General features: G+C 38.4%; 1 protein-coding gene across 2 annotated transcripts; it reads right to left on the bottom strand.

Annotated features, from left to right (window-relative positions):
* Positions 1–3,345: 3,345 nt before the first annotated feature.
* Positions 3,346–17,575, bottom strand: DEPDC4 (DEP domain containing 4). Of its 2 annotated transcripts, XM_050896336.1 has the most exons (9): positions 17,491–17,575; positions 16,051–16,477; positions 15,308–15,462; positions 14,558–14,744; positions 11,984–12,210; positions 9,057–9,199; positions 8,713–8,838; positions 7,172–7,250; positions 3,346–4,619 (listed from the first exon to the last, which is right to left on the bottom strand). In XM_050896336.1, exons 1-9 carry the CDS (start codon positions 17,573–17,575, stop codon positions 4,402–4,404), a joined length of 1,647 nt encoding a protein of 548 aa, XP_050752293.1. In that variant the 3' UTR covers positions 3,346–4,401. The 2 variants fall into 2 exon arrangements, with proteins under 2 accessions (XP_050752293.1, XP_050752298.1); XM_050896341.1 differs by lacking the exon at positions 17,491–17,575 and having other exon boundaries at positions 15,308–15,459; positions 16,051–16,381.
* Between the last annotated feature and the right edge of the window lie 130 nt (positions 17,576–17,705).

The raw sequence follows: 17,705 nt of genomic DNA, 5'->3' as shown, positions 1-17,705 counted from the left end.
CTATCCTGAAAAGGAATACATGAGTTTTATTTTTGGTTATTTTAGTGAATAGCCATGAGAGGAATATACTTGAAATGTGACCACTGCTATTTAAAGTATACTTAGGCTTTGAGAAAAGAGTAATTTGAACAATTCCTTTATAAAAAGGGGTTTGGGGTTAGTAGGTTGTGGGGGTGGGGTTTTTTTGGTTTTTGTTTTAAACAATGGCTGAGCAAATAACCCTCCTGCCACTGCCCTCACCTTTCTGAAATGGTGACATCAGAAGCTGTCTGAGGTGAACGAAGCTTGCAGCTGTGTCCTGGGTAATCCCATCTGTGTCCTATCTGTGCATTCTAGATAAACAAACACAAATGCCCCAGCCTGTACTTGTTATTTCTGTTTACAGAGCAAAGGTGGCATCAGCCTGTGCAGCAATGCATGCAGGAGGGGAAAGAGCAACAGTACGGGCTAATAGCCAGATAGAAGCCTTGGAGGGCTGCGCTAGTAGGGGGTGCCCCACCTGGCTTCCTTGGGTGCCAGGACAGAGGCAGGCCCTCGCACAGGGTGGATAATGGACCCACAGGTGCTGACGCTGGTCTTGACCTGATGCAGCTTGTGGCCTCAGGGGAATTGCCCTTTTAGTTGGGCTGGTGATACTAAGTGGTCTCAGATTTGCAGAGGAGTATCCTGTTCTCAACTGAAGTCTCATATTCCCTCTCTTCTCTGCCCCTGTGTAAAACCAGTAAGTATACTTGCCTAGCTTGGAACAAAGAGCACTGACTGACTTAGGCAGTTGACGGCGTGGATTAAGCAGAAGCTTCATTGGACTTCATGCCCCTCCAGTGGTCCTTGACAAGGTCCAGAAAGGGGCACTCTGAAGTGCAACTAGATACTATGACCTTCCCAAAAGTGTTCTTTGTGATGATCTGTGATGAACCTGTGACCCAAGGGTAATTGATATAGTTGAATGGTCAGAGCTGTGAACAGGGGAAACAAAGGTGGATATCACTAGCCCCTGGGCTCACCGATAGCATTAAGATAACAGAGGTATCCTCATCTCTGGCTTCCATTTCTTTTCTACTTCAGATAAGCACATGGAGTTAGAGCCATGTTGTTCTGATCAACATTCCAGATTCCAGTGAGCTGCTCCTGTTGCTACCCAGAGGTCTCAGCATAAGGGCAATACAGAAGAGAAGCCAACACTCTGGAGAACAGGAGATCTTGATGATGAGCTGCCCCAATTAAATGGTTTTCTGAGATGATCCTCCTTCTTGAATATGATCTTTTTACTTTGAACTGCCAGCTCATGGTGGCTTTCCTCCAGTCTAACCTGCTGAAAGGAATGAAAGAGGTACCCTCCTCCTCCTCTTAATAGCTACATGAGCCACACAGGAGGCAGCTAGGGTATTAATGCAGGAGAACACCACCTACAATTTGTTGGATACAGGTGTATTACTCTGTAAAAAAAAAAAATACAGGACATGACTAAGTCTAGTACACTGTTATTTTGATAGCCACACGTCAAGGCCCTTGTGTCCTCTAGTTTTTTAAGTAACTGCTTCACAAAATGATCAGCATACTTTAGCTAGGACTTAGAATAAAGAAATACATGTGTTGTTCCCATAGAAGCAACAATGAACCTTCTCCTTGGCAGGAGCAAACATGAACGCTCTACGAATAGAAGTAAGCCTCCTTACTTTGAAGGTGGCATCACTCATTCTTTGCTAAGACTGCACTGGAAAGTAGCTCTGGACTAAATTCTTCACTCCGGAAATTCTATACTTCAAATACGAATTCATACGGGCAATTAATTTGATAGCTCTATGCTAGAAGTCATAAATAGAAATGAGTGAGAGGTCCAAGTTTCCCTACCAGATGACTCTGGTTCCATTATTGTTAAAAATAAGTGACAGAACTTTCTAAAGTCCAATAAAGTTTTCCTAATTTTGGAATGTAACTGGAAGTGTAACAATGAAAAACAGTAATCTGTAGTTCACCAAACTTGTTCTGTTCAGCAGGCCCTTATACTTCAGCGTAAAATGCCACAATTCTTTCAACAGAAGATTAAAAATTAGTAGATCCTCCTGTCAGGGTAGGTGAATAAAATGGGGCTCTCGAGAGCACTTTCCTTTGCAGAACTAGATCAATCTTGACTTCTTGTCCCATGAACGGAAGGAAAGCACCTGGCAGCTATAAACTCCTGCTGTCCACTTGAAGCATTTCCTCACTGTTTGATACCTGGTTCTACACCCACTGAGCTGCCTCTTCCTTATGCAAGCACTATGAAATCATAGACTGATTCATTGCTTTTTATGCAATGCTTTATTATCATCATCTTTAAATTAGCACAAGAAAATTCTAATCAAGTCACAAAGTGCAAGAATATTTTTTAAAAATACAGTTTTTCCCAAAGCAATTCCCAGTCTTCTAGCCTACAAATTACCATGAGATCACCCCTCCCTGTTACCAGACTCAGAATTTTGAGTGAGACCCAGTAAAGGGACTAAAGAGAGAGAGGGAAAAAAAACCCAAACTAAAATCCCCTTCTTCCACTACTCAACACCAGAAGCACTTAATGAGGAAATACTTTCCTGTTTACAATTCTCAATAACCTACTTCTGTACATGCTCCCTTTTCTGGGAGAATGACCAAAACCCCCACACACGGGGCTAGAAAAAGCATACATGGCCCTGTAGTCTAGTAATTAGGGCATTCACCTCTGAAAGGTGAAACTTGGTCATTTTTCCTCCTCCAGAAATTATTTTACACTGGACAATCACTGTTAAACAACAAGTGCCTAAACACATGGACAGAGATTTCAGCTACATTCCCTGACTCCTAATAGGGTCAGGTCATTTAAATAAGGCTACTTGAAATATGCAAGTTAATGCAATCTATTACCTGTACACATAGTTGGTTATATCCAACAGTGTAACCATTTCAATTTATAAAAGAAAACAAAACAGCACTTGACCACACATTTGAAGAGCAGTTGAGGATGTAGATACCTAAAGAAGCATATTCATAATAAAAAATCATGGTCATAGTGGAGCTAGTCCAGCAAAAGGGCCATGAAAATGACAAGGGATTGGAGCATCTGTCATACAAGGAAGAGGCTGAGAGAGCTTGCGATTGTTTAGCCTTGAGAAGAGAAGGCTCGGGAGGCAGTGAAGAAGACTGAGCCAGACACTTCTCAGTAGTGCCCAGTGAAAGGACAGGAGGCAATGGGCACAAACAGAAATGCAAGAAATTGTACCTAAATGTAAGGTGGGGTTTTTTTAATTTGTTGTTTTTTTGGTTTGGTTTTGTTTTTTTTTTTTAAATACTGTGAGGCTGGTCAAACTCTGGACCAGACTCACCTGAGAAGTTGTGGCATCTCCATCCTTGGAGATATTCTAAACTCAACTGGAAAAGGCCCTGAGCAGCCTGCACTAATTGACTCCGCTTTGAGCTGGGCAGTGGGACTAGACCAGAGGTCCCTTCCAATCTCAAGTCTGTGTTTCTATGTCCAATACATGATCAAATGTCTGTCATGAGGATGGAAGAAGTAATTTAACCCCTGTAACATTATATTGCATATTTATTTAATGATTTGAATCAACATTTCCTTGTCCATGTACAGTTAACCAAAGACAGGCCAACGTGCTTTCTAGCTTTGCCCTATGAATTCATAAACACTATCAAAGTATTTATGACAAACAACTGGACACTATCAAAGTATCCTTATGTTAAAATAAATTGCTTAAGTACACCAAGAGATCTAAAACAAGATTATTATTCCTCAATTTTTTTCAAAACGTAATTTTTTACTTGCTTTTGCATAACTGCCAGATTAGCAGCAGCTCAGCCTGCCAGAGTGGGGAAGGAGTAACAGGCTATAATTACTGACTGCAAGCACACACATCTCCCCTGCCTAATGAATGTTGCCTGACACAGATTCAGAACCCCCCGACGGGCTCCTAACTTTTTTGACACACTTTGTACACTTTTACAATACTCATAGGAGTCATAATCTACAGTTTAAAATTAGATTACAGTTTAAGATTAGATTACAGTTAGATGATGAACTACAGATAGAAAAGACTAAAAACCTTACTGGTTATCAACCCAAGCATGGCTCTGAATGTAGACTTGGCTCAGCTAAAAAGCCATGGGGTCGTGGGACAGAAGGAAAAAAGTGCCAAACCCTGAACTCAAAGCAGCGCAAGCAGTGTGCTGTTATTACTAACTTAAAAGTAATTAAGTACATTTTTCTTAAAAGAGTCATTAATTAGAATTAATGCTTTTTAGCAGCATAGTAATTTTGATAGTTGTAGTTTCCTGTAACTGAAGGTGTAAGGACATAAACAGAAAATGTTTTGTATCATAAGCAATTTTCATATGCATCCCCCCTTAAAAAAAAAAAAAGGGCTGCATTGATGTCTAACCATTTAGAGTACAAAATTCACATGTAGTTTTACAACCACTACAATAGACGAGAGAATGGTATTTTCGGAATTCTTTAATTAATTTCTTCTTCTGCTTCAAAGGAATAGTGGGGTCATTGTCCATCTCTTGAACTAATGCAAGAAGATACTGATTTTTTTGTTGGTTTTGATCTTCGTATTCTTTAGTTGTCACGCGCTGACAGAAGGTGAAGCCTTTGTAAGAAATCAGAGGTTCAGATTAAGTTTAATGCATCATATAAAAGCCTGATTAAAAAATATGATCAGAAACATAGGTATATTGATATTTCAGTTCAGATGTGATTACGATTCTCTACAAACAACGTGAAACATATAGCCCTCCACTGAGCGCGGATGAACATCTAAACATTAATTGCGAAAATAAAATTGAAAAGCAGTGTTACAATTGCAATATCACAGACGATTTTGTATTGCAAACAGGCCTGCAAGACAAAGAGCCAATACAGTTCTTGCAAACAGAAGCCATAATGTGCTACATGACAAGAATGGCACCTTGCAGTTGTCATGATCCAGTGATTCCCTGGGAGTTAATCAGATCCATAGCAAGGCCTAATACATAATGCAAGTGAATAAATACTTTGGAGAAACAGTTGCCTCTGAACCACACCTCTGAATTCAGCAATACAATTCAGGAACTTCTAGGTCACTAGACAGCTCAGCATGGTTTGGGCATCAGAAGCAGAGGTGATGGAACAGGCAGCAGTTCAGGGTGAGGGCAGAACAAGGAACTGGAGCCTGAGAGATACACAACTTAAGCACTATTTAGCTATAAAAATGTTGTGAACCTATGCAGTAGAGTACTGCCCTGCAAGGGTTCAAGCCCCATCATTGGACAGGTGAGTTCTGGCCTGAGGAAAGATTGGTATTCAGCTACTCCACATATTAGCGAGCAAGTTGGTTCAACAAATGTCAATTGCCTAAAGGGGAAAAAAAATTCTTACTATTCCTTCTGTACAAACACCATCTTCTTAACGCTTCACATAGAGCGTGGTAATAACCTGAGCTGCCAGAATTTTCATGTGGACCTGTCCTTCCCTTCTTTTACAATGAGTCTGTAAAACACCACATGTGAAATACTTTTTATGGTTTAGTAGAACCAGATCAAGAAACCATAAGCTTTCCCTTTTGAAAGAGCTAACAACTTCTGGCAAAGATACTAACTCTTAAAACCTCAGGGTGGATCCTTTAGTTCAGTGGTTTCAAGTAGCTTACTAGATTAAAACCAACCCCAGACTTCCCTCAGTGTTTTTAGGAATGTTTATTTCCAGCAGACCTAATGATTACCTTCCTGCAATAGATAGACTCTTTTTCTTATCAGGGTCCCCCAGCCTTCCCTCCTGCTCCCACCTGCACTTCAGAAGTTCACCAGCTAAGAATGCTCAGTAGCTCTCAGGAAAGATTTTCCTTCTGTCTCCTCCATGACAAAAGGCAAAGTGACACCAGAATATGAGGCACACAGGAAAACAGGAATATGCCATGCTGGAGAGCTTACAATCAGATCAAACTAGCTATTTTAACAGGTAGATGGAATCTATACGCATTTACAGATCGAAACTCTAAAAGTTAGTAGGGAAAATATAGTATGGGGTTTGTACTTCAGCTGTCTGTTCAATGTAGTGATGGAGATCACACAGGCTCCAAGAACACACAGGCTCCAAGAATACTGTAGACAGGCAACTCCTTCCTCTGTTGCTCATCTCTGTGTTCTTTGGCTGCACAATATGCAATACTCAGAACATTGAACTGGAAGCAGTTTAGACACATTCCAGAGCCCAACACAGATGGTAAAAGATTCTGCACCAAAACTACTTCTGAGACAGCTGCTCTGTTAAATATAGTAATAAACAGCACAATAACTTACAGTATTACTCAGTTCCCTAATGGTTTCTCTTCAATGTTTAAGCACATAATGCACTGGCAATACAGAAGTCAAAAGGAAGAAGCTAAAGAGCCAGAGAGAAATTCAATTATTTAAGCCAACCCTTTTCATCAGCGCTGAAAGATATTTTTGGCAGCAAGGCCAGATAAAATGTTAGCTTGTAAAAGAAATGAGCCGGAAAACACTAATCCCACATACACACCAAGTGTCAAATGCCTTCCTTTTAGGCTACACTACCCTTCTGTGAGTCTTAAGCTCTTAATAAACTTGGTGCTTACCCAGAAAAGGAAGAGAGTTCTTCAAAATCCTAAACAATAAAGGCCTGTGCTCAAGACATCTATTAGAACCTCAAACTACTGAGCTCTATGAGAATTTTTAGGTGTCTTGTGGCAGAAATATAAGAATGCTGTTCCTAAATGTAAAATCACATCAAATCCACAAACCAAATTATAAGCAAGTGTCCTGGTTTTGGCTGGGATAGAGTTAATTTTCTTCTTAGTAGGTGGTATAGTGCTGTGTTTTGGATTTAGTGTGAGAACAAGTCACGACAGAAAGTCACTTCAGGAAGAACATTTTGCATTAATTTCTCCAGAAGTAATTATTTGGTAAAAAAGTTTTGTAATGTGTTCAAACTAGATAATTAATAGAACCCTTGTTCCCTAATATTCAGAGGTCAGTATTTTGCTTATAGCAGATAATTTAATTATTTGGTGAATTAGCCACTAGTTGCTTCAATGCTTCACTTTTAATAAAGGAAAAGAATATAGTCTATGCAAATTATAGTGAACTGATGATAAATCGATTTGTATAGAAAGGTTTATATAAAAATGTGTATCACATCATCTACCTGAATTGATATCTGGATCTTGTCCTTCTAGCAAACTCTCAATTCTCCTACTAGTTAGTTCCAGAAGAGTTAAAGGAGTCTGAAAATACAATCCAACAAAGAAAAAAAGTTACAAAAACTATACTTCTGTATTTTGAGAATCTAAAGCTTTCAGATGATCCATTTAAAAATCACATAATTAACTGCAGAAGAATCTATGCCTACATTTATTTAGGTACATAGTCAAAATCTCTCTCAAAAAAAATGCACTAACACACATACATGTATGTTTATTCCTAATATTTCTGGCCAAAGAAATAGGAGGGAAGATGTTCTAGACGTTGTTTTCCACTGAACTACGGCAAAAACTGTAGTGTAGACCTTGAACTGATTTCAGCTTATACAATAGAAAAGGCTCTCAACTGCAGTTGTGAAAGAGTGAGCCACCATCCACTCTACTGTCACTGCTATAAAGCAGTGGACACTTCATTTATCAGATCTGGCTCCATCTCCAATCATGAATCAAAGCCCTAACCCTCATGTCAGAACCCTGAATAACAACAAGAAAAAAAAATCAAACAAACAAAAGTATTTGGTTTTGGCTGTATATTAACACATACAAAACTCACAGCAACCACTCAATACTTTCAAACTAAACTGGAGCTAATTAAAAAAATTAAAATCTCCCATGTCTCTTTAGTTGAGGTCAGAAGTGGAAATGAATGTGTTGTATAAGAACTAAAAATAATATTTTACTGAAACCAAATCAATGTTTCTGTGAGGCTTATTTGTAACTGGACAATAAATGCCTAGAGCATTTTAACAGCTATTGTATAACAGCTGAGATTAATTAGTTCATCTCTTATCTAGTTTAGTGTTTTAATGAGGAATTTTGTAGCTGAGGAAAACAGTAGTGAAGCATCACAACTTTAATGCACTGGTTGAATTCAGAAAGTCAATATAGGGTCTGGGAAGGTTGCATCTTTTCACATGCATGACAATATGATGGAACGTAAATAAAGGAGACTATAAAATATATCTGTATATTTACAGAACTGATCAAGTTAAATAGAAAGGCCATTTCATTTTGTGGCTCTATTTATTTTATTTAATTTAAAAGTTAACATTTCAAAATACCAAAAGGAACTCTTAAGAGTTGTCAAAGCTGTACATGTACACTGGGGCACCAGAGCATGCCATCTTATATATCACTCAGAGTATGTCAGCTGACTTCTAAAGGAGAAAGACACTAAGAAGCCTACAAATTTAGTAGACAGCCATCAGAAACAAGGTGCCAAAAGGCCTCTATAAAAATGTCTTAATACTTCAAATATTTTCTTAACACAAATGATGCAAATAAAGAGAGATACTATATGTAAAGGATTGCAAAGCTCTTAAAAAGCTGTCCTCCATAGTCTGAAATAGCTTCTTGCCCTGTTTGACTGTACCATTAAACTGTAACAGATGGAATATTAAATTCTGCTCCTCAGACCTCTCATCTCCAAAAAGGCACTTCACAGCATTTAATATTTAAAATGACAATGAGGTAAGGAAAATGCTACCTTGAAGAGCTCAGAGTGATTGTCCATCAGAAACTGAGTCAGCAGTTCTGCCTGTGGTTTTGACAATGTCTTATTTTGTAAGATGAACTTTGTGCAAGTCTTGATTATCACCGATCTGTTATCAAACTAGAAAAAGAACCATCCAGATTTGGCATTAGATTTACTTGCAATGTGTCAGCAAAGACTAAGTATAACAGAATGCTATCGGAGAAGAACATCTTGATATTTGTTTTAAAACAAATCACATTGGAAGGCAGTAAACAGAATACTTCTAACTCTGGGAAAAAAGTTAGCTTTACCGTAGGGAAGTGCTATTTCCCACACTAAACATAACGGATACTTACTTGTTTTTGTAATTTGTAGCCCTCAGATTCAGATGCAATGGCTATGAATGTCAGGAGTCTATGTAGTTCTTCTCGGATATTTGGTGCTAATAATTTTAAATAAAGTTGTGATGCCTCTAGAGCTTGATCTGTTTTTCCTCTTTCTGCAATGGAGTAAGACAGTGTGTCCAGTGCAACTGTTCATTTTCAGAGTCAAGAATACATCTTTAAATTCCAATATTAATCTCATTTTTGGGGGTTTTTCCCTCCAAACAAAGCAGGTTATCTCAGTGACTTCTAAAACTTTTTGATGAGACTTAATACAGCATAATATACATCAATATAAGCTTAAAACCTTTGTCCCATAGCTAGTCAGATGTACTTGGACAATATATACAGGACATTACTATGTTCTGTATACAATGTGCAAACACTGAAGTGATGTTTGCACTGTGTGTTTACACATCTTCGTATTATATTCCAGGATTCATCTCAAAGTAATTAACGAGCTGAACAAGTCTAACTTTCTCATTGCTTTGAGGTTTTGTTTGTTTGGGTTTTTTTGTTTTGGGTTTTTCTTTTTTTGTTGCTTTTTTTTTGTTGGTTGGTGTGTGTATGTGTCCCCTTTTTAAGCCATTAGGTTATAAATTTCTCAAGGAAACATGATAAGGTGGAAATGATCTCCTATAAAAACCCCTTTAGGTGATAATACTAGTTATCTTCACTTTGAAAGTGAGGAACTATCAAAAAGCCAAGTAACTTTCTTAAGGCAGAGCAAGATGAGGGCAGATACAGGAATAGAACCTACGTATGATTTTCTGGCCTCTGTCCTATTACTGGGACAGAGATTATGTTTTACAACAAATAATCCAGGACTTTCAGGGGTGTACCACAAGTCATTTGAAACCACCTTTGTTTAAAAAGATCACCAAAAGAGCAAGTAAGTGACCTTTTTCCAAAAGAAGGGCAGACAAAAAAGCAGGAAAGAGAATTGCCAAAGGACATGATCAAGACAGGTAAAAGTGTAGATATGAAGACAGGAAGTTAAATCATTTCTAGAGAAAAGTTTAAGAGTTTCTCTGATCTGTGATTAAAGCTTTACTGAGTTACTTTAAAAGACTGAAGGAAAGAAAAAAAAAAAGAAAAAGTTCCAATGTAAAAAGGTTCAGTAAACCACATGGACTAGTTTGACCAACTGCATTCATCTGTAACATAAGTAAAGCACTCTAGATCTGTTTATTTTAAAGGCAACAAGCACAGCAACATGTTTGCCTTCACAATAGATCTGTATTATCAGCCATCTTAAATCAAACTGTTTAACAACTGAGGAAAATACAGTTATAACCGTATATACATTGATAACAAAACAAAGTCGTACTTTAGCTAACTGCAGCACTTCTCAAATTAATTTTGAAAGTGTTTTAAATATGTAGATGTTCATAGCTAGTTTGAGCACTCTTGCACTAGAGTCAGAACAACTGCACTTTATCAAAGTAAGGTTAACTGCACTGGATTCTACTTGGAAACTATTACTAGAATCCAAGCTGTTATGCAGTGATGACCATAATCTACTCCGTAGCACTGAGAGGGAAAAATGGTTGTAAAATAGTTAAGCACAATCTCCTAACAGTGTTCTAGTATGAACTAGAACACAGCTGAGGACCCAAGAATACAGACTAATATATTCAAACAGAGAATAATTTCCTAATGATAAAATTATGGCTACCACTTCATCAAAAAGAAATAAAGCATTAGAAACTGCTTGTGAGATAGTCTTACTCAAATTGGAAAGAATAAGAAAGCAGAATAGCCCTGGACATTCACAGGTCATGTAGTTTAGATCAAGCAGATACTTACTAAGGAAAAGACCTACCGGCAACTAAAGCATTAGAGTAGTTCAGCAGAATTATGGCACTGTCTTTTCCCTTGCCTACAGATTTGGCTCTTTCGATTCTCTAGTTTATTAATATTCTATAATATTGGTTTATATCAGTTTTGTATTTAAAGTGCATATATGAACTATAACATCTTTAATTTAAGTGAACATTTAGCAGAAGTTACCAGTAGCTAAGTCAGTTATTTCAAATTAGCATTCTTTTTTTGTGGATGGGTTATGTAATTTTGCAATAGTTTCCCTTTCATGACTTCTATTATAATTCGATTTTTTTTCTCCTTAGCAAAATACTACTGATAAAAATATTGCCTTTTGTATTTTCATGAGGTTTTGGCCACAGGATCCACCACTCTGCTCCAATTTTTACACAGGTCAACTGTGCTCCTATGCCAGTGAGCTTGTCATAGTTCTCTAAAAACTAAAACTTTTGATAGCACTCCATAAACCCTACAGAACTGAAGAAGTAACAGGGCCTATTTAGGGTACGATTAATCTTAGACTTGTATTTAAATTAAACCCTTCTGTTTTACTTGTGAGCATATGTAGGGAGGGTTTTTTTGGGGGGATCACAGGCTGAATCACAATCTCAACAGCTCCTTTTATCATTTTAAATAACTTCTATTACTAAAAAAGCCGTAAGTCCAGAATTTACAAAACCTTATTCTGGTTAACAAGAAAACTTTGTAGCAATGATTTTACTTTTATGTTATTAGTCACAAGTAGCAATAAGGGAAATTCTGACTAGCAGTAAGAAATCTTCACAGTGAGAGTAGTTATATATTGAAACAGGTTACCCACAGAGGTTAGTGAATCTCTATCCTTAGATTCTCAAAAGTCAGCTAGACCAGGCCCTTAAGCAACGTGGTCTAACTTTGAAATTTGTCCTTTCCTTGAGCAGAGGTTCTGACTAGCGACCTTGTGTGTCTCCTTCCAACCTATAAAGTGCATCTGCAATAGCATTGCAAATGGTGTTACGATTCAGTCAATTAACGCTTAGTAAGTTACATCCTTTATACAGCTTTCACTTGTATTTTTTGTTCCAGGTTGCTCTTACCTATAAGTTCTATAATTCCTGAATGAATATTGAGATCCTGAGTGGCAAGAAGGGAGTCCTTCTTTTGACTATAATACTTTATTATAATGTCAAAAAGAATCTTCTTGTATGTATTCAGACTGCTGGCTTTGTTAGTGCTTTGAGGTAACTGCTGACTAACCATCACTATGAATTGGTCTGGGAAATACTCCAAGCATTCAATTGCAGCATAGAGCCATTTGTCAAGCCTGTAGAAGGAAAAGTTAGTTTTAGTGCTTAAAATGCTCTGCCTATTCTTATTTAATGCTTTAAAGAAAATTAGACAGAAATAACCATGCAGGTATAGTCACATATTTGAACCACAGCATTAAACTTGTTGCTTATTAAGCAGTTTAAGTAACTTTTTTCACTATAGTAGTTCAAGGACCTGCTCAAAATAAGCAACTTCCATGGTTTTCCTATGCTACAGACAATACACCTGAGGCATGCTCAGATCAAAACAAGCTGCAATCATTCCAGACTGTCACTGACCCCAGGACACTTGCCTGATTCAGCTAGTATTTAAAACCAAACACCACCCCACTATTACTCCAACACACACAATGAAAACCCACCAGGGCTAACCAGGGTGAAAAGGCAAAGGATTGGATCTTTACAGAAGAGAAAGACGACAATTGGTTTGAAAATAGAGAAAAATAAAAATAGTTTAAATCCCAGAAGACTGTGGAAGCAGTTTATTATATGACCTACTATAAAGGCATGAGTTTTCTTAAGCATTTGTTGCCTGTATTACTTAACTAGGGAGAGAAAAATGTAAGGAGAACCTAAAATTCAGGTAGACAACTCATTGTTCAAAGAGGCTGGAAGGTCAGAGGAAAAAGTCAAATGCAAGCATTTTGTACGGAAGAAATCTAGTTATAGAACTGGAGGGGGGCAGAGGGAGAATTACTTTTATCTGATTCTCTGGATATAAAATAATTTGAACTGAATCAATAACTTGTGAGCAGATGCAATTATTATTTAAGATCCACAGAATCTTATTTTTATCATGGAGAGCAGAAACAAAGATTTTGAACTTGCTGCTGGATAGCTAGATAAACATGAACTTTTGTTAGAACTTCTGCGGTCAACAAGGGTTGTATAACTCTTGGATGCATAAACAGGGTAATACAGTAAAGTAGAAATAGCATCATGACCTCTCTTTAGTTATGATCCCATGAGCAGTGCAATCACTGCAAGCAGGATTTGATTACAGTTTTTAAGTACCTACATGGAGAGCAGGTATTTGATTATTTCAAGCATAACATGATACTATTTGAAAATTGAAGACAGAAAATTTGAGATATAAATTATGCTTACTCCCCTGCCTTCATATTGTAGGCAATTAATCCTACAACTACTTGTAATACTGGTGGCTATTCTTCATACCTGGAATTTTCCATGTCTCAGGTATGCTATAAGCCAGACCTAAATAATATACTGTATACAAAGATGCTACTCCAGCCCCCCACTGAAGTAATTTTAGAATAGAGTAATGAAGCAAGCGTTTAATTTTCTTAACACTCATCTGATATATCAGCAAAGACTCAAATGTTAGAGACACTTAACACAGAATAATACAGAGTAAGAACCACATATGAGATATTTTAAGAGACATAAACCCACCAATCAGCCAAGAATCAAGTACAATGGAAGTATAAACCTCAGAAGAAGCCATTCTGGTAGGAAAAACCTGTGGACTTAAGAAGCTATCCAGCAATAAACCTAGTTTGGAACCAGGAGTTTCATTAGCTTATATAAAACTCTAAACATATGTAAAAATATTAATATTTTCTCCCTAAAGCAAGAATACATAAAAACTGTAAGAAAGAGTCTCTTTAGGTATACAGATTGACCTTAATCTCAAACAGATAAAAATTGTATTGATTTGACAGAAATCAGCATTACTAAGACATATACACATGAGGAGACATGCCTTGACATATTCATTAAAAGTACATGCTAAGATAGAGATCAGCCCAAGTGCAATCACCAGGAACACTACAAAAATAAAAGAACATTTAAGGAAAAGAGCACTGATGACATGCAGCCATTTTCACTTTTATATTCCCACGATATAAGCATTCTTCAGTGCTATATTCTCACGATATAAGCATTCTTCAGTGCTACAGCTAAGCTTCTCCTTTTCTGTTGCTAACAAGAGATGCCTTATTGACTTTATATCTTCACAGCACCACCACCAGGAACTGTGACAAACAAACAAAAAGCCTCAGAATAAATTTTTTCAAGTTCTAATATCTGTTATAGAGACCTAAGAGTGAAGTGTCTGGTCTAGAAACTAGGAGCGTTTTTGACGTTTCAGGTCAAAGTTTTAACGTATACTTAAAATCTTCAAATGTCCAATCCCAAACATATACTTTTTGTGAGTTCCTTTATCGCTTCTGAAAAGAAGTCAAAGGAAAGTACATTAATGCCACCCCTGTCTACAAGTATACAAGTGTAACAATGTCTATTTTATTCACTTAAGACAAATCTTTGATCAAGAGTAAAATAAAGCATTTACTAACAAATCCATTTTATAGATGTGTAACTTACTCAGGCAAGTTTAAGCTACATGTAACCTCTCTGTCCAGGAAAGTGTTTGAGATAATCAGGTCTTCTTCTTTGCCAAAACAGTCTGGTTTTGTCTTCACTGAAGACACCAAGATATCTTCTAGAAGCGGAACATCAATTAACTGCAGCAATCGTAGCAGAGTTTGCTGTTTCCAGACATCTTCTATTACTGATACCGTAAACAAACAAAAAAACCAGCCTCAGAAATAAGATCTTATGTAAAACACTAACCTTTGTTTTTCCTCACTCAAGAATGTTTTAAGTGTTCAAAGACAACAAGGCAACAGCATAGTGTGAAGTTTCTGTGTTGGGGAAGAAGGGATCAAAATAGGAATGCTAAGGAAGAAGGCTTTGAAGAGAACATCTCTCTCCCCCATCATATTAGAATTAGTAATAACTTACTCTAATTATTAATACATACAAGAAAAGACAAGTGAATAGCAAAGGAATCATATAATACAGATGTACTTAATCTTAAAATCTATTTCCTTCTGAAGTGGTATTTGCATAAATAGAATAGCACCATCCTGCAAAAACTTAATCCTGTTTTGTTTCCTTCAGTTCACTTACTATAAGCATTTACCCATTTAGCACTCATTTAGCTATTTTTTCATTAGTGACATGTTAAATTTAGGACTCTGAGGGGCACTGTTTAACAGAAGTGAGGTACTCACTCCCAAGTAGATACAGTGAAGAACAATCAAGTTTTAAAAAGAAAAATTCAATCCTCACCTCTTTTTGAAAGTAGATGAGTTGGTTCATTAACCATGATCTTTGGAAGTAAAGATGTGTGAACATTTATTGATCGAAGAAGCTCCTCTACCCTCTTTTTATCGGCTGCTTCTAATGCTAAGGGGTTTGAAAGTGTTGATTCACACTTCGTTCTGCTTAGGGGGGAAAAAAAAATTTACATGTATAACAAATACAATCAGTATTGTATTGACACATTTATCTTTGTGTCACTTCCTAAATTGCTGTTAAATCAAGACTTTAGGGCTTCATTGTATCTGGGGTCTATCATGCTGCTAGAAAAGCAATCATCCACATATGCTTTGTGGAAAGGGCAAGGATATTGATTCCAAATACTGTTTATTAGTTCCATTTCTTTTACCAGCTTCCAGCAAGTAGTTCATTCATGCTAATTCTCATATTTCAGCACAATTGACTGCAAAACAAAATGATTCCTAGGCATATGCTACTGTGCCAGTATTCTACATAACATATCTATATCATATATATCTATAACGTATATCTATTCTAAACAACAAAGGGCAGATCAAAGCAGTTTAACATTACCAAGAAATATTAGGTACCATTTGCTATTTAGGCATGACATTTCTCAAAACTGGCATGTAGTTTCAAAAGCCTCCAATACCTGGGTTAGACAGACATAACTTCATCTACAGTTAACCAACCTTAACTTTACCAAAAAAAAAAAAAAAAAAAAAAAATCAAAATAGCTCAGAGTAACTCACTTGGAACGTCTTTTTGTCTTCTGTTTGCAGATTTGCTCGGGAGACAAGCTCTCATTGTCTTTATTCTTTCTCAGAAGAAGAGGAGTAAGACTGCTATTTACAAATTTATAGAGACTAGTGTTTGTGTCTTCAAACTCTGTTTCTTTCTCGTTCTTGAATAAGTAAAGCTTTGCTCCAACTGGCTCAAACACCTTGTGATCCATCAATGCTTGGCATACACGGACTCCCTTCAGCCGAGAAATATCATTGCAGCTTAGGTACATGCTTTGCATAAGATGGCTCAGTACCACATCAACAGCATTTGAGCCAGTGAAACAGTTTTTGTATGTTTTCAGATGTTGTCTGCGTCTTTTGATTTCCACCTGACTATGAAGAGCATGAATAATACTATTCCACAGCTGAGTTGCCTGAAAAGGACCATCACAATCTGCAAAATATTTATACGAAAGTTTTACAGATGTTTATAAAGCTTTACTTCAACATTAAAAAAAATAATTTTACTCTGTGAAATTAGTTATATAAATATATATTTAAAAATTCTCCAGAAATCAGCTTAATTTTGCAAAGACAGAGAAAGATAATACTTCATGAATCAGTCCTTCTTGTAAGCTAACACCCACGAGGGTAGAGTCAACAGAAGAGAACAAAAGACACTAAAAACAGGCGAGGAAGGTTTTTCTGTTATTACCACACATATTGTATGTATGTACACATACACATTAATTAATTAGAGAATGGCTGAGGCTTGCAGGGACCTCTCGGGTCCATCTGGTCCAACCTCCCCTGCTCAAGCACGGCCACCCAGAACTAGTCACCCAGGACCATGTCCAGACAGCTTTTGAATATCTCCAAAGGTGGAGCGTCCACAACATCTCTGGGCACCGCTGAGAAGAGCCTGGCTCCGTCCTCTTTGCACTCTCCCTTCAGGTACTTGCAGACATTGATGAGAACTCCCTGAGCCTTCTCTTCTCCAGGCTGAGCAGTCCCAGCTCTCTCAGCCTCACCTAGGGGAGATGCTCCTCCCGTCCCTAGTTTCTCCTCCACATACCACTCTCAGCTCAACAGACGACAAACCAACATTTGCAGTACATTAAACCTGCCTGTCTGCCTCCCAGCTTGTCGCTCCGAACACTTAGACGCAGCCCCACGCCCAGCCCCAGCAGCGGCGCCCCCCTTAACCACGACTTCTGAGGGCACAAGCCGGAAAAAGCTCCTCTCTCCTCCGCACAGCTGCTGACCCCCGCACTAGCTTCTGCCCACCCGCAGGCCAAGGGCCCCGCCCGCGGCATCGGCAGCCGCAGGCACCCGTCCGACGGGCGGGGGCGCGCCGGCCCCTCAGAGGCCGCTCCGCTTCCCGGCGAGGCGCGGAGCCGCCGCCAGCCTCACAGGCGCTGCGGAAGAAAAAGCAGCGGAGAGGCGGGAATGACTCTCTTCCCCCACCTCGCCGCCGCCCGCTCCCCCGCCGCGAGTCCAGCTCGCTCTGACTCCGGAGCCTCCTGAACCGCGGAGTCAAATAAACCGCCATCACCGCGGCTGGCGGAAGCCGGGAGAGTGCATCACTTCCCGCCCTCCTCCGCCTCCCCCAGCCACCGCCCCAGCGCCGCCCCTCCGGGGCGGAAGTGAGGCGCGCTCCGGCCGCCCCCCTGCCCCGGCTC

The sequence above is a fragment of the Gymnogyps californianus genome, chromosome 1, assembly GCF_018139145.2.
Source record: "Gymnogyps californianus isolate 813 chromosome 1, ASM1813914v2, whole genome shotgun sequence".
NCBI classification, from domain to species: Eukaryota; Metazoa; Chordata; class Aves; order Accipitriformes; family Cathartidae; genus Gymnogyps; species Gymnogyps californianus.
This window is presented reverse-complemented; position numbering and strand designations above follow the sequence as displayed.

What these genes read in the sequence shown, in the direction of transcription:
- DEPDC4 (XM_050896336.1), bottom strand. Translation starts at nt 17,575, where the DNA reads ATGGCGGTTTATTTGACTCCGCGGTTCAGGAGGCTCCGGAGTCAGAGC. An exon ending in GGGGAGCGGGCGGCGGCGAG is followed by an intron (nt 16,478 to 17,490) that starts GTGGGGGAAGAG and finishes AATATTTTGCAG; the next exon opens with ATTGTGATGGTCCTTTTCAG. An exon ending in TGTAGCTTAAACTTGCCTGA is followed by an intron (nt 12,211 to 14,557) that starts GTAAGTTACACA and finishes TTCCTTCTACAG; the next exon opens with GCTTGACAAATGGCTCTATG.